The sequence below is a fragment of the Copadichromis virginalis genome, linkage group LG6 (genome assembly GCF_057382275.1).
Source record: "Copadichromis virginalis isolate Kocher_CV1m ecotype Utaka linkage group LG6, C_Virginalis_male_GT1.1, whole genome shotgun sequence".
NCBI lineage: Eukaryota > Metazoa > Chordata > Actinopteri > Cichliformes > Cichlidae > Copadichromis > Copadichromis virginalis.
Window position 1 is genome coordinate 12,646,061 of NC_140623.1, and position 16,691 is coordinate 12,662,751.

Here is a 16,691-nt window from a genome sequence, read left to right on the forward strand (position 1 = left end):
TGTATTGTTTTAGTTGTATTATGAGCATTTGACATTTAAGACAGCCAATGTCTTAAAATTATATCACAATAATTAAGAGTAAGTAGTGATAAGGTAATAAAATGGTCTAACAATTTACAACATTACTATATTTGGATGAATAACAGAAGATTAATAAGAAAGTAGCTCTAACACTAAGACAACCCATTTTATCAGGTGATGTTTTACCTATAGAGACCCTTTTTAATAATAATAAAAAAATCTTACACACCCAGTGTTCAGTTATTTTAGGATAAACTGAATCAGTTTGATGCAGTGATTTTTATACGAAGCAAAGTAACACGAGAAAAGAGTTTTCTCCAGTCTCACAATCAGTCACAAGTCCCGGGCACTTTAAATAATTCTACTCTAGATGTAAATAAGCGGCTTTTAAATAAAGTTTTATCGATTCATTTTTAAAACAACCTCCCCCTAGTGTTTTACGGCTGTCGTAGCAGCAGCGGCTGTCGCCATAACAACGTAGGGACGGTCTGAAAAGAGCGCGTTTTGCGCCATACGGAAAAAGGAATAAAATCGCTTACCGAGGACCAGTTTAAATATTGTAATTATTACGACTAGTGTCGTTCCTCTTTAACATCCGGTAAGCTAACTGTCAGTGACATTTTTTAAACTCAGACAGCCATTAAAGCGTTAAACGCACTACGCGTTTTATTCGCGTAGAGGACTTTACTTCCTGCCCCTGGTGTCGTTGTTGCGGAAGTGAAAAGTCTACGTGTGGAAGAAAGGTTGGCTTGACCGTATTTGAACACCTTACACACCAGCACTGCTCATGTCCAATCCAGGTTAGCTGTTTCCGTCGAACCAGTCTTCCTCACCCATCCCTCCTCCCCCCCTGTTAGGCAAATGGATGCTTTGAGCGGTAGTCGGGGCGTATAAATGGGACGGAGAGGTGACGACAAGCTGTAATGTTGCGCCGGGTGCGGCAGTCTCTCCGGCAGGTGCTGTTTCTGATGGCCCGGAGACCGGATCTGCTCTGCGGGGCTATCGTGCTCGGCGTCCTGCTCGTTTTGGCCGTCAAGTTCACGTGCAGGTAAACATGGGCACGAGCTTCTGTTTATCCTCTGACAGCGTGAGCTTGCTTGTGTGTGACCAGGCTAACACGAGACCCCTTAAAACACAAAAGCTAAGTGTAATGGTTATTTAGGTGAGCGAAGAGCGGCGTTGTAACAGTGTTAGGTCGTGAATGAACCTCCGGTACTCGTTGTCTACAGTAGTTACAAACAAGGGCTTCATTATTAGTGCTGCTAATCTAAAACTGACGTGTACTGTAGACAATGAGATTAACTAAGGACATCGCCTTAATCTTTCAAGGAAAGGTTGGGCGTTTTTTACAGTTTTTTCAGATAAAACCCAGAAAAGATTGCAGGGAGATCATAATGAGATTATTAATGTTTAAATAGTAATATCTGGTTACAGCCCTGACACACTGTGCTGTCATCATCTTGCAGCTTTGGCCTCTGCAACTTTACGGTTCTTCAAAGCTTATACCACTTGTCATTCAGTTATGGTGAATGAAAGTGCTGAAATCCTAAAGTGTAGCAACTGTTGCTGAACGATTGACTTGTTGGCTAAGCAGTTACTCAGTCGTCCTCTCGAAAACCCAGCTGAGACGATAATTGCCACAAAGACTGAAACTTGAAACCGACTCCACGCAAATTATACCAGGCAAATTCTGCTTCTCGTCATGTTGAGGTAATTTTGTTCCCCCTGTAACGATGTAGAGACATTTTTGCATAGCCTCTGGGGGAGGCAGAATGTTTAACACAGCACAGTTTTTCACATTGCTTTCTGTGGACGCAAACATATAGCCTTTCCTCCCCTCGTATGCAGCTTAGCATACCCTCCATTTCCAAATACCATTGCTTCTACTCTCATTTTCCAAATTTAACACATGCATATTCCAATATGTGCAACTCAGAGTAGTATGCAAGGCTGGAGGTTACCTGTAGCATTAACATCAACCGATGATGGACACACTGCCATGATCAGCGAATCTCGCGGAAGTGACACAGAGTTATAGCTTATGGATTTAATAACCTGGCAAGATCTTATTATGTGACCGTGATCTCTTTGCACCCCTCAGCGTTACTCTTCTCATTTATTTCTGTAGTCGTGCTAAGAATGTGGTGGCAGCAGCTCGGCCTCCGGTGCGTTTCTTTTCTCCTGACGCCCCGGTGGTGGATCTCTACTTGGGTCAGCTTGACCAGGTGAAATTCAAGGATTCAGACTTGATGGCATTCACTGTATTTTCCTTTGTTTGATACTTCATTTGCTCAAATTGTAAAAGGGAACAAATGGAAAGAGCTAAGAGGGTTTCTAAAGCTCCAGTTAAATGTTTTGGCATTGTTGTCATCAAACTTGTGGTGCTCTGTGAGATTGAAAGGGTTTTTTTCTTCACAGGTGGAGCGTCTCAGGAGTGTGGCCGAGGTGTCCTTTATTTTCTTCTATGCACCATGGTGTGCTCACTCTATGGCTGCGCGACAGGAAGTGCAGCAGGTCGCTAAGAAGCTGGCCAAACAGGTACAAGTGAACGGAACCTCCACCACTCAGGATTGTTTAAACATCAAATATTTAGATGTGCTTTACTGGGCAAAGACTAAGGAAGCTGGAGATTGTTCTTACGTGGACACGTGTTATGTTATCGCTTGTGACGCAAAGTGTTGGGAAGAGTTTATAGGAGCAGCTTGACAGACTGCAGTAAAGAGTGACTCTGACATAGTTGAGTTAATAAAATCTGTTCCCTTCAGCTTAAATACACACTCACACATTTTTAGCTTGTGTCTCTCTCTCAAATGCAAATTCATAGTCGACTTGTTATGGGCGTGTTTGTTAAGTACATGAGTCATTACAGTGTGTGATTTTACACCATTTTGTGTGTAGTCTACACATAATTTTGCTTATCTTTGTTTCTTAATGTGTCTCTTCAAACACACAAACACAGGTGCAGTTTGTGGCTGTTAACTGCTGGTGGAGTCAGGGGAAATGCAGGAGGCAAAACCGCTTCTATCACTACCCCGTCATCCATCTGTTTTATAGAAGGTGAGACGGTGGGCTTCTCTTCACTTATGGTGGGAATTTGCTTTCAATAGCTTTAGCAGACAAAGACGAATTGGGAAGCCCCATAAACGTTAGCTCAGAGAAGACGATGTTTGCACGTGGCTTCTTCTTTGCATGATAGATGGCACAGCCGAACTGTGTTCACAGACGGTGATTTCTGGAAGTGCTCCTGAGCCCATGAAGTGATTTCTTTGACAGAGTCATGCCTGTTTTTAATGCAGCGCCTCCCAAGGGCCTGAAGATCATGAGCATCCAATATTGATTTTTGGCTGTTTCGCTTGCACACAGAGATTTCTCCAGATTCTTTGAATTTTTTGAGGGTATCATGTCCCGCAGAGGGTGGGCTAGTGAAAGTCTTCACAGTATTATGTAGAGAAAAATTATTTCAGAAGTTTTAATAGCATAGGAATAGTAACTCTGCCTCTTGAAGATGCTCTTTCTTTTATACCTAATCATGTTGCTGACCTATTGTAAATTAAGCAGATTACAAAATGTTTTTGTTGTTGTTGGGGTTTTTTTTAGTACCACTTACTTTTCCAGCTTCTTGTTGACCCCACCCTACTGATATGAGACCTGTTGCTGCCATCAAATTCAAAATGAGCTCATATCCAGAAATGATGAAATGTATGAGTTTAAGCAATCAGTATGTTTTGTTTGTTCTTTTATGAATGAAATAATTTTTTATTTACTTTTGTATTTGGCTGTTCATACACAACTTCAGTCATAGACGCGCATATTTAGAGAGGCTAAAGATGTATTTTAATGCAAAACTGTGGGAAACCCTTTGAATGTTTTGTTTCTTAATTGTAATTTAATTATGATTTGTTGATATTTATTAGCATCTGTGTTTTCCACAGGTTTGGGCCAATAGAGTATAGAGGCCCATTTTTGGCTCCATACATAGAAAGTTTTGTACTCAGAGTCATCACACCACTGACTTACCTCCCATCAAGAGGTCATGTTGAAGAGTTCCTCTCCTATCACGAGGTATATTTGAGCTTTACACTTCTGTCACTGAATCACCCACAGAGTGCAGCCAACTGTAATGATCTGCGTCTTGTGCGTTTCTAGCCTCGAGTGGTGGGTTTCTTCCAGTTTAACTCTTCCCCCCAGCCGCCAGGATACATCACATTTCTGTCCTCTGCCCTGCAGGTCCTAAAAAGGGGTAAGAAGTAATCACGCAGCTTCAAGGCTGATTGTTAACATGATAAACATTTTGGCTTGTCAAGCATGGGATTAGAATTCGAGGAGAGGCTGCTGTTGACGAAAAGATAGCAGTGGTTGAAGCAGAGAGAACCTAAATGTGCATTTTACGATAAAGGGAACATAAATGGTTGAAGTCACAAGTTTCTCTTTTTTATGGTGCAGATTTCCGTGGTGTTGTACGTTTTGGGGTCGTGACCAACAAGCAGGTGGCAGGAGCCATCTCACTAACAGAGGATGAAACGGTTTTTCTCCACAGAAGATTTAACTCCTCTTTGGTAAGCAGCGTCAACGCATGTTGTAGATGTGGTTCTTCTAGAAAAAGCAATTAAACACTAATGACTTTAAAACTGTGGATGTATATGATGCTGTATGTTTATTCATCTGTTGTTTAAGATTTTTCCCAGGAACGACCTTAACTTTACGTCTGAGGCCATTTGTAGATGGGTGTTTGAAAACCGTGAGACGGTCCTCCAGTGGCTGCAGCCCCCGGGAACGAAGTCTCGCCTGTTAGAAGAGGAGCTGACTAAAGGCCCTGCACTGCTGCTGTTTGTGCCGCACGATCCTCTGGGATCACAGCCCAGCCCTGCGCTACAGCAGGTGAGCAGAAAAAATCAGACGAATATCATTTTCGAAATGACAGAAACGCTTTATTCTCTTACAGATTTGATTTGCAGCTATACTATTATTATACACTGAGCTAATGTCATCTGGCTTACCCATCTTCATTTAGCTGCCCTGTATTAAAAAAATAAAAAATAAAAAAGGTCAGTTTCTCTGATCGTGTAACTGAGACTTAAATAAATATTAAGTATGCTGGTAAAGGGAACTTTTACAGTGTAAGAAGCAGGAAAACGGGCAAGCATAAGGATTTGAGGGAGTTTGAAAGGGTGACATGGTGATGGCTATATTACTGGGTCTAAGCGTCATCTTCCTCCTCCTCAGGTGCTTTTTATATTAGAACTTATTTTGTATGTGTATATTCTGTAATTGTGTTGTTAAACACTGTATTATTCTCCTTAAGTTCTGCAGATTAAATCATTTTTAACCCATTTTGTTTTTCTAGGTTGCAGACATTGCTGTGCGTTACCACTCCTGTGACAACAGCCACCACTCCAGCTGGGACAAAAGTTTCTCCTTCCACTCACTGTGCTGCCAGTCAGTTGTCCTCCCACAGTCGAGCACAAGCGTGTGTGAGGTGTGCCTCAGCCTTTCGTGGCCAAGCTTCGCCACCTCACCTCTGCACTGCTTGTTCCCTCCCTCGATCCAGGGAGGAGACATATTTCAGACTTATCTCAGACGCTGCTGCCTCCACCAGCTCCCTTCCCCCGTGTCCATTAATAGTGCAACCGCAATGGGCTGTAGCAATTTTCTGGACAGCTACAGCCCATTTAGTCAATACAGTGCCTGCTGCAGAAAAGTAGAACCTCAGCTCAATGAATCACAAGCCAAAGAGGAGTCAGAGATGCAAAGCGTTCCTCCTTCCTTGATCCCTCCATTCTCTGTCCCTCAGCCGGAGGGAGACGGCATCACCGGGCTCCGTTGTCAAACCAACAGGACACTCAGGTTTTATGTGCTGGATGTTGCCCTGAACTGGCCTCTGGCAGTCAGGCTCGGAGCATCAGGCAACAGAAGTGCTTCTCTTGAGCAAGAAGATGATAGGGGCGGTGACGGGTCGTTTGCTGCTATTGTGAACCTGAAGGATGAAGTTCATTATGTTCTTCAGCACACTCCAGCAGCCACACTAACAGAGTCTCTGGGTAAGACATGGACAACTTTCATTCATGTAACACGGGCTGGTTTTGTTTTGTCCCAAAAGCTGGGAGCTCAAACGATTTGCAATTTTTAAGACATCTGGTGATTTCAAAATCCCATATTGTGTCTCTTCGGTCTCAGACTAGTGGGTTACTTGTGGTTCCCAGCATATTTAAAAGTAGAATGGGAGGCAAAGCCTTCAGTTTTTGGACCCTTCTTTGTGGAACCAGCTCACACTTTGGATCCAGCTCACAGACACCTTCTCTAATTTTAAGATTAAAAAGGTTTAAAACTTTGATTGTTGATAAAGCACGTAGTTAGAGCTTGATCAGGTGACCCTGAATCCTCCCTTAGTTTTTCTCAAACAGGTCTAGGCTGCTGGGGGTTTCCCATGATGCACTGAGTGGTTTTTCTTTACTCACCCTTTTCCACCCACTATGTGTTTATACAACACTCTGCATTCAATCTTTAGTTATTATTAGTCTCCCACTATCGCCAATTGCTTGCTGAAAGTGAGTTGTCTGATTGTTGGGGTTTTCTCTGTGTTATTGTAGGGTCTTTACCTTGCAATAAAAAGCGCCTTGAGGTGACTGTTGTTATTTAGCACCATATAAATAAAATTGAATTGTTTTCAGGTCACCTGGTTGTTGTGTGTGTTGCCAACAGGGAAGCTGCTGGAGGAGTGCCCTCTGTTAGACAAACTATACCGTGGCAACACTCATAACATGGTTGAAGGTTGTTGTTCAAGTCTCCTTGGCGTTTTTAATTTTCATTCATTGGCCGTCATAAATGGTGATACTCACACTGGCAAATAGTTAATATTAGCCGAAAATATCCACCTCCAATATATCAGTCAGTCACTGGTTTCTACAAATGTCTTTAGGGCCTTTGTAAAGATGAGTCATCTGTCCTTGATGACATTGTGATGGTGCATGCACACATCTGGCCAGATACAGTGTGAAGTTGGCATAAAAGTTATAAAAATCATTGAATTCAGGCCGTCTGGTTTGCAGGAAGTTGGCCTGTAACAACGTTTTAATCGTCCAAAAAAACCACTTTCTTTAAAAGATCCTCTTCCTTACTCTACTCAAAATAGACTCAAGCGGCTCTCTCACTACAATGTCCGATATTTAGAAATACTGAAAGAAATCACAAGTCATATTATCTCACATGACGAGTCAGGTTAATGACCAAAAGTCAAACATTTAGTGGCTGATAAATCAAAAGTATAATGAGGGCGCTGGGTCGAGTTCCAGCTTCTTCTAGTGAAGATTCTCGCCTCTGTCAGTGCTCCCCAGGGTGGCTGTGGCTACAATGTAGCTTGCCATCACCAGTGTGTGTGAATGGGTGGATGACTGAATGTGTAGAGCGCTTTGGGGTCCTTAGGGACTAGTAAAGCGCTATACAAATACAGGCCATTTACCATTTGAATCGTATTCTTGGGCTAATTCTGTGTTCATGTTGTGCGTTTCATTGCAGAGGCCTTCATCAGGAACTTCAGCGCTCCCTACAGCCTCTTGCAGAGACACTTGGTTGGAGAGGAGGACAGGAAGGGAGTTGAAGAGGAGGCGTCGCGTTCAGACGAACACACGCAGTCACCTCCACGCTTCCTCATCACAGAGTTGACCACTTCCTCCTTCCTGCCCTCCGTCATGGACCTTCAAAAGGTGACTAAGCGTTCTGAAACACCCTCAGCAAATCAAGGCAGTTTGTGAAATTCTGAATTTCTTTTAAGAATTTCTGTAAAGCAACTTCCATGCACCTAAAAATAAAAACATTAAGATATAAAAACAGCTGCTTTTTACAGCTGCAAGCGTGATTTTAATGGAGGCTTAGTATGCTGCGTGCTCTACTTATGGAAGCAGGTAGTTTGCTAAACTCCTGATGATGCCAATTTGTGTGTTGTAGGACGTGCTGCTGTTCTACTACACTCAGTGGTGTGGATTTTGCTCTGTTCTCAACCACATCATCATCCAGCTGGCCCGATTATTACAGGGAAATGGCACCATCACAGTGGCCAGGTACAGTTACTGTCTGTTTACAGTTTTTCTGCAGTCCCGGTTGTAAGTGTACCTTTGATGATAGCCTGAGTAAGAATTAAGGCAAGGTGTACCTAATAAAGTGTCAGGTTAGTGTATAATGTGTGATTGAGGTGTCTGTGTTTTGAAATGTAACAAAAAGCATATTTTAAAAACATTTCGGAAACCGGGTGACCTAAACACAGTTTCCCATATATTTATTTTATTAAGCGTGTAAAGCATACGAGAGAATATTAGCAGTGTGACCCTCATTTTTGAAGAAAAAAAGTGATGCCAGCTTTGTTTTTCCTTTGCATAGGGTGAATGTTGCACGTAATGACCTCCCCTGGGAGTTCATGGTGGATCATGTTCCCTCTATTCTTTTCTTTCCCAGATACAGGTAAGAATAAATGCAGAGAGGTGTGCACAAACAAGGGTGTGGCCAAAGGGGGGGGGGGGGTTGGATCTCATATTTCTGCAAAAAATAGCTTTGATCTTCACACTGCCTCAGTGGAACTATAACTGCAAATGATATAACTATAATGATATAACTTAAATGATACACACTGAAATGCCAAAGTGTTCATTCTAAATGTAAAACAATACATTTTATTGAAGTCCTACTCATAGTCCACATATGAGTGATTAGGTTTATGGCCTACTACAAGCTAGCTGCTTTACTTTGTATATCTCTCTGTTAATGTAGCTAGTAATTATTACATTGCAATAAGTTGCCTTTATTTTTTAAACAGTTTTCAAGTGGCTTCATTCATGTGTTTAAGACCTATTCGAATACCCGTCTGATTCTTAGTCCTTCTTGACACCTCAGTTAAAAAAACAACAAAAAAACTTTCATCAGTGAATTTCAGCAGAATATTTTTCACTCTTGTGTTCTTTTTCTCTTCCCTTTAAGAAAACACCTTAGTGTGAAGTTTCCTGACAACCTTCCCATCACATTACCCAACCTCCTCCGCTTCATCCTGCAGCACTCTGGCTCTTTGCATCACGTGCACAAACCGTCTGTTGAGACAGAAGGTCCTGGACACAGTCCTTTCCTTGGGTCAGAGTTTCTGACACTCCAGCGTGAAGTTCAAGCCCTGCATCACGCCCGGGAGCGTCTCTCCCAACAGCTCGCGCAACTATGGCGCGACAACCGACGACTGAAATTTGAGGCCCGCGCCTTAGAGACCGAGAACGCCGAGCTGCAGCGAGAGAGGCGGAGCTTAGAGGAGCAGCACCGGGAGAAAAGCCGGCAGCTCAGTGAGGCAGTGAGGCGGCTGCAGGAGCTGGCAGACGCCTCTGAAAATCTGCTGAATGAGAACACACTGCTCAGGGTCCTGCTGAGGGCGCTGACGGACAGGACAGAGGCTAGAGAGCAGGCGGAGGTGGAGAGGAAGGAGACGGAGCAGAAAAGAAGCCATTTGGCCTCCTGAGCACAAGCCTTATTTTCTGTGAGAAAATAAGGCTGACATGAGGAGATCCTCTTCAACTGCAAAAGGCAACGCCCAGTAAATTTTCTCACAAGCAAAAATAAAGAAAAGATGACAGTTACCATCTTCCAAGAAACACTGCTACTCAGTCAGGCAGGAATATAAGGAGAGATGAGTAGGACAGGTGGGAAGGCAGTGAAAGAAAAAACACGCAGCTCTTGTGCTGTGATCATATGAGCTCGTCCAACTCTTTAAAGTTCCGTGCCAACTTTCCAATTCAGACTTCCCAGCTGTGATGCTGCGCTTGCAACGATTTATCGACTGTTAATTGTGAAGGAATAACAAGAGAATCTGGACACACCCTGCAGCCAAATGAAGCTTCCTTTAGTTACTGTAAACCAAGTGCAAGATAGTTTCTTTATTAGAAAATAAAAACACCATGGATGGGCTGGACTCACCTGTATCCAAAAGTCAAGGTTAGTACATTTGAAGAGCAGTGATATACTCTGCAGTGTGAGTTTAAGTGATTCACCCATGACGCAGTGTTTCGCATGGAAAACCTCGCTTGGAAAGGGAGGCTACGATACTCTTAATGTGAAAATCCCAGACTTCGTGACATTTGTCTATTTAACAAATAAAGCTCTGAAAGAAGGCCCCGGGCACTTTCCAAGAACTCGCAGGATGACCTCACCTGCTGTTCTGTGAGCTGAGAGTCACATGACTAACCTCCTGGAAACGTTCCCCATTAATTCCTAAAATTCAAGCAGCATTGGCTCACGTTGATTCATTATAGTTCATGTGACACGTTCATGTGCTTGATTTATTTTCATACTTGTAGTTCTTGTCTTTTTAAGTTGTGTGTGTGTGTGTGTGTACATGATGAACAGATTGGCTTCCTTAGTGTTTTATGAAACATCCAAATGATAAAAACATACTGGTAGGAATTCCTTTAAAGTACATACTTTTACACTGAATAACAACTCTAGCTCTGAATCTTAATTCCTATCTGGCATTTATAGTTCAGTGCTGGCTGACTTTTAGGAATTTATGAGTAGCTTTCATCACATTCTCCGGAAATCTGTAAAACACAGCTATGTTTTTCCTCCATTGTTTACTTTAAAATGCATTTGCAGTACTGGTGGTGCAGAATTTGGCTGCAGGGAGAGGGCTACTAATAAAACTGAGAAGTAATTTCATGCCGAATACATGCTCCCCTCGTTTTGTTTGGAGCTATTAAGTGGACTCGAAACAATCGGTAAGATTTTTTTTTTTGATTTTTTTTTTTTTGTGTGTTTTTGAGGGGACACAGTTGTTTTGTGAAACTGATCTATTTTTACAAGAATCCTTGAATCACTAAATATTTCTATGTAACTATTCAGGTATTATTAACATGCTGCAATTGTTTACATGTGAAATATTGCACTGGTTTTTACTGATTAAAACTCTTCTTGTATTGATGTGCGTCTTTGTGTTTGAGCACAGTGTTGTGTTGAGATACAGTTGATATACCAGCTTTTACATGTAAGGACATGATAATAAATAAAATAATGTGGTCCTTTGTAGGACTTAAAATGTTAGATGAACAACAACACGTGACATGTGATGCTGTGTCATTGGTTATTTAACACAAATTAGGCCAAGATTGAGAAGCAGTGTGTGGGAAACTAACTTCATCCTTACTGCTTCTATAGGAAATAAGAAGGTGCTCGATTGACTGATCATGAACAGGTGTGAGCACCTCTGTGAAAGCTGAACGTCTGGCAGTTTGTCGGTCTGCAGCATTCTGGGAGGGTTGTGAGGCACTTTCCAAACAAACTGTAGTTCATCATTATGCATTGAAAACAATCAACTGGTCTTCCCAAGAGTGAACATCCTAGCAACCTTCGCCCATGGTCAGAGTGCAATATTAAAAGGAGCTGCTTTAAAAAAAAAAAACACCCCAGGAGCTTCATCTAAGACTATAGCTGTCGCTTAGATTCAGAGATGGGCAGTAATGCGTTACTGTAATCTGATTACTTTTTTCAAGTAACGAGTAAAGTAAGGGATTACTATTGCAAAAACGGTAATTAGATTACCGTTACTTTCCCGTAGGAACGCTGCGTTACTGCGTTACTAAAACCGTGATTTTTTTGCGAGAATGTCTCACGACAGTGACGTAAGCGAGTGCGCCGTTAGTGACAACAGCTGTGTGCAGATCAACAATGGATCACATATAGATTGTGGGAGAGAGTATGAGCGTGCAGCGTTTAAAGCGTGGAAGTACTGACCTTACTTTGAGTTTGATTCCATAAAAAGTGACAAAAACGTTAGCGTCCGTTGTGCGTGGGAAGAAAACTTCTTTTTACAGCGAAAAAAACCCCTAAATGTCCGAGCAAGCACCGAGTGCGTAACGACGTAATGGGAAACTCGCAGAGAAAGTCGCGGATTCTTCAACTGACCGCGGCACACCTGCACCAGGGTGAACCTCCGCCTACCCCCAGTCCTGCTTTACAGGTGAAAATAGAGCAACAGGACCGCTAAGTCTTTGACTTTATTTATTTTCTGCTGTGTTTTACTTGCATCTATTTGAAAGAGTGAGTGTAAACACAAAAAATATTTTATGTGCTGGAATGTGTAGAAAATAGGTTTAAATATTAAACAAATTTCTTCCAGTCAGAGAATGTTGCATATAATTAAATTTTTGCTTGATGCATAAAGTTAAAAGATTAAAACTGATAAAACAAGTTAAAAAAAGAGACTTTTCCATTGGATTACATTTTGTATGATGGATTATGTAGAAAAAGTAGAATTGGGCTGAAAGATCTATTGCTTTATCACCTCTTCAGGTTGTAAATCATGTTTTTAAAAACTAACTAAGTAATTAATTACTTTTGAAAATAAGTAATCAGTAAAGTAACTGGATTACTTTTTTGGGGAAGTAATCAGTAATTAGTTACTGATTACTTTTTTCAAGTAACTTGACCAACACTGCTTAGATTGTTAAATTAGTTTTTAAAAAGTCTGTCACAGCTTAATTAGGAAACCTTGAACAAGTACGGCTTGTTTGGAAGAAATTTAGGTTTGTGAATTTGTATCTGAACAAGGCACAAGACTTCTGGAACAACCAAAAAGCTGATGTTTGACCATTATGCACTGAAACAGAAAACCAATGAGCACAAATACCTCATACCAACTGTCAAACACGACGGTGGAGGGTGATAATTTGGGCTCATTATAGAGTCACAGGACCTGGGCACCTTCCAGTCACAGTAGACCATGAACTCCTCTGTATACCAAAGTATTCTAGAGGCAATTATGAGGCCATGTGTGCAAACAACTAAAGCTTTGCCTATATTAGACCATGCAACCATCCCAAGCACAGCAGCAAATCTACAGAGGAACAGCTGAAAAATGAAAGAAAGTGTTGCAATGACCCTGTAACACGGTGGACTAATGTTGACTATATTGATTCATCTCCATGTTTGTTGTGGAAGTGGCACTGGTTTGGGACTGGTTTTGTGTGTCACATTTGCTCCATCAATGGCTGTGATGGGGTTGGATTAATTGAAGGTGTGTGTATTTGATTGCACTGATACTCTGGTCTACTTATAGCTCACACTACAAACACTGCTGTGATATTTTGTCTCTGTGCAGGTATGTCATATAGCCAGATATAAGATGACTTGATTGAAATATATTTAAATATATTTACGTGAGTTGTAAAATGAAGATGCGGTGATATTTAGTCTCTCTGTGGAGGCCAGGGCTTACTGTATGCCGCAGCCTAAAGGCAGAGTTGGGTTTCTGAGCCTGGAGTGATTACCAGCCTTCTACTTACAGGGTGGTGGGTCATGGAGGACAACTGCTGATCCCTGTTAACTGGTCAACATGTAAAGTGTAACTGACTTGTGGCATATCTGGCTCTGGCCTCGGACCGTGTGTTTTATCCCTTCATTTTCTGATCATTGTAGTAATAAGTGATTACTTCAGGTTATGGCTCCTTCATCCACTGTTTAACATTTAGAGTCAAGTTTGTGTTGGTTCTTGTTATTAGTGTATTATTTATTTCTGGATTGTTTTGTTTGACCAGCAATGACTAAAAATTTACACAAACATCATCTTTTATTATCCAAAGCTTTAGTACATGTTTAGGGATTTCATATCCTAGGATTTTTTTCCCCTGAAATTTCCCAAAAGTTGATGACTTTTTTTCCCCCCTATTTGGATCGACCTTTCTCTTTGTGAAGACCCTGGTATGATTTAGAGGTACGTTGATCTGCTTGTGTGCTTCAATCAAGATATTTATTACTGCATTTTCCTCTTGAGATATTTCTAGTTGTTATCTAATTTGATAAAATCTGAAGTTTTTAAAAGTCTTTACTTTTTAATTTAAACTCCCTCTTGAGTTCATCAAAGCCGTTGTCAGTGTGTCCTGGGGTTAATCTGTAACCTGGACACGACTGATTCTGTTATAACCTCAGGATAAAAATGCTCGGAAACTCAAGTGCCAGTTTTAGGACGTTTACTGACCACTTTTAGAAACAACCACAGCTAGTCGCACACATACAGGAAACTGTCCCACACATAACATTCCGGCAGGGAGAACCCTGAAAAACCTCTGAAGGTTCCGGGGTTCAACGTCCCCAAACATACATTAACAACAACACTGTCTATAACACTTCCCCCCCCTTAAGCAAAAACCCACAACATAGCAATTATGCATAAGTACAAAAAGAGAGGGAGAATTCAACACCACATTATTTTAACAATTCAGTCTATCAGGGGGCTTGTGCTGCCTCTTTGACCTTCTCAGTCCTGCTGCTGGGTTCTCTAGGCTAGGAGCCTGCTGAGCTCCTGTGACCGGGTTCGGCTCAGGTGACTTAGATTGCTCCACCAGCCCTTCTGGTGATACTGAAGAACCAATCCCGATCTCAGGGGCTGCTGACACGACTTCCCCTTCGGGTGAACCACTCTGAGGCCCCACAATGTCCACAGCCCTGTCTCCACCATGTGCGTGCGAACCACTCTGAGCCCTCTTCTCAGCTCCATCCGTGCGGGCTCTCACATGATCCTTGTGCCTGCGAACTTGTCTGCCATCCAACAACTCCACCACAAAAGATACTGGCCCTGAACTGTGGTGAATGACGCCAGGCAGCCACCGTGAGCCACCCGTAAAGTTTTTGATATACACACAGTCTCCCTGCCTGAAAACACAGCCTCTGGCATGTAGATCATGTCTCACCTTCTGCCCACCTTGTGACTGGGCGACTCTGGCTCCCACATCTGGGCGAAGAAGGTCCAGATGAGATCTGGGCTTCCTCCCCATCAGCAACTCCGCTGGGGACAAGCTTGTGGTTGTATGAGGCGTGATGCGATACTGAAACAGGAAACGGCAGAGCCTCTTTTCTATGGAAAGACCTGGCATTTTTTTTAGACCGTCTTTCAGCGTCTCCACGGCGCGCTCCGCTAAGCCATTGGAGGCAGGGTGGTAGGGTGCTGTGCAGATATGTCGGATCCCATTTCTCTCCATAAATTCTTGGAAAACCCCACTTGTGAACGTGGGCCCATTGTCCGTGACCACTGCCTCTGGTAATCCATGTGTTGCAAAGATTCTCCGGAGTGTGTCTGCGACGACTGGGGCTGTGATGGTCGGCATTATGTGGGCATCCAGCCATTTTGAATGCGCATCCACCAACACCAGGAACATGTGGCCCAAAAAGGGGCCGGCAAAATCTAGATGAAGCCTGGACCATGGACGGCCAGGCCACTCCCAAGGGTGGAGTGGGGCAGGTGGTGGCATTTTTTGGTTTGACTGACATTGAGAACAGGCTTTTACCTTGTCTTCCAAGGCACTGTCCATTCCCGGCCACCACACGAATGACCTTGCCAGACTTTTCATCCGAGAAATCCCTGGATGAGCCTCATGCAACACTTCAATGATCTGTGACCGACCTGGAGGCGGAATAATGACTCGGGAACCCCACAGGATGCAGCCATCTTGAACACTGAGCTCCTGCTGACGTTTGGCATACGGTTTGAGCTGATCTTGCTCCACTGTTGCTGGCCAGCCCTGCAACAGCCACTGTTTAACCCGAGATAACTCTGGATCCCGTTCAGTCCATGCTTTGATGTTTTTAGCACAGACCGGAGAGTTCGCCAGCTTGTCCAGCAAAAACACAGTTTCTGGGGGCAAGTTCGACTGGTCGGGGACCTCCGGGAGGGGGAGGCGGCTGAAAGCATCTGCATTCGCATTTTCAGGTCCCGCCTTATAAACAATGCGATACTGGTATGCCGACAGTGTTAATGCCCAGCGCTGAACCCGGGCTGAAGCCATGGGTGGGATGCCTTTTGTTTCACTAAAGAGACTCAGGAGGGGCTTATGGTCTGTAACAACAGTAAATGGGCGGCCATACAGGTACTGATGAAAACGTTTCACAGCAAAAACTATTGCTAAGCCTTCCTTCTCAAGCTGTGAATAGCCCTTTTCTGCTGCTGTGAGCGTGCGTGACGCATATCCGACCGGTTTCTCTTCCCCCTCTTCCATACGATGGGAAAGAACAGCTCCTATGCCATACGGGGAGGCATCACAGGACAGGACCACCTCCTTCTCCGGATCAAAATGCACCAGGAGTGGTGCCGATTGTAACAGTTCTTTTACCTGTCTGAAGGCCTTCTCCTGCGCTTGGGACCACCTCCACTGACTGTCTTTGTGCAGCAGCCCGTACAGGGGAGCAAGCATGCTGGAGAGGTCAGGCAAAAACTTCCCATAATAGTTCACTAAGCCCAAGAATGATCTTAGTTCAGCTACATTCTTTGGACTCGGGGCTTCTTTTACTGCCCTCACTTTCTCTTCCAGTGGGGACAGGCCCTGTGCAGAAATGCGATGACCCAGGTATGTCACGCTAGGGGCTTGGAAAACACACTTACTGCGCTTCAAACGCAACCCAGCTTCTGAGAGCTTCTTCAACACCTGCTCAAGGTTACGCAGATGCTCCTCTTCTGTTTTACCTGTAACTAAAATGTCATCCAAGTAAACAGCAACACCAGGAATGTTTTGCAGAAGATTGTCCATAGTGCGCTGAAAGATAGCCGGACTGGATGCAACGCCAAACACCAGGCGGTTGTACTTGAACAGCCCCTTGTGTGTGTTTATTGTCACATATTTTTTTGATTCCTCATCCAGCAGCAACTGCTGGTAAGCATGACTCAT

The 16,691-nt window shown here is 43.2% G+C and overlaps 1 protein-coding gene across 2 annotated transcripts; it reads left to right on the forward strand.

Annotated features, from left to right (window-relative positions):
- Positions 1-492: 492 nt before the first annotated feature.
- Positions 493-10,089, forward strand: txndc11 (thioredoxin domain containing 11). Of its 2 annotated transcripts, XM_085458709.1 has the most exons (14): positions 493-764; positions 879-1,069; positions 2,150-2,246; positions 2,440-2,559; positions 2,981-3,078; positions 3,954-4,083; positions 4,168-4,261; positions 4,465-4,577; positions 4,696-4,899; positions 5,366-6,059; positions 7,534-7,721; positions 7,963-8,075; positions 8,392-8,472; positions 8,986-10,089. In XM_085458709.1, exons 2-14 carry the CDS (start codon positions 945-947, stop codon positions 9,503-9,505), a joined length of 2,577 nt encoding a protein of 858 aa, XP_085314835.1. In that variant the 5' UTR covers positions 493-764; positions 879-944; the 3' UTR covers positions 9,506-10,089. The 2 variants fall into 2 exon arrangements, with proteins under 2 accessions (XP_085314835.1, XP_085314834.1); XM_085458708.1 differs by having other exon boundaries at positions 493-1,069.
- The last annotated feature ends 6,602 nt before the right edge of the window (positions 10,090-16,691 follow it).

Bases quoted from the DNA above. Each gene is read 5' to 3' on its own strand.
- txndc11 (XM_085458708.1), top strand. From the start codon at position 945: ATGTTGCGCCGGGTGCGGCAGTCTCTCCGGCAGGTGCTGTTTCTGATG. The intron at 1,070-2,149 runs GTAAACATGGGC...TTATTTCTGTAG, and splicing joins GCCGTCAAGTTCACGTGCAG to TCGTGCTAAGAATGTGGTGG. The intron at 8,473-8,985 runs GTAAGAATAAAT...CTTCCCTTTAAG, and splicing joins CTTTTCTTTCCCAGATACAG to AAAACACCTTAGTGTGAAGT.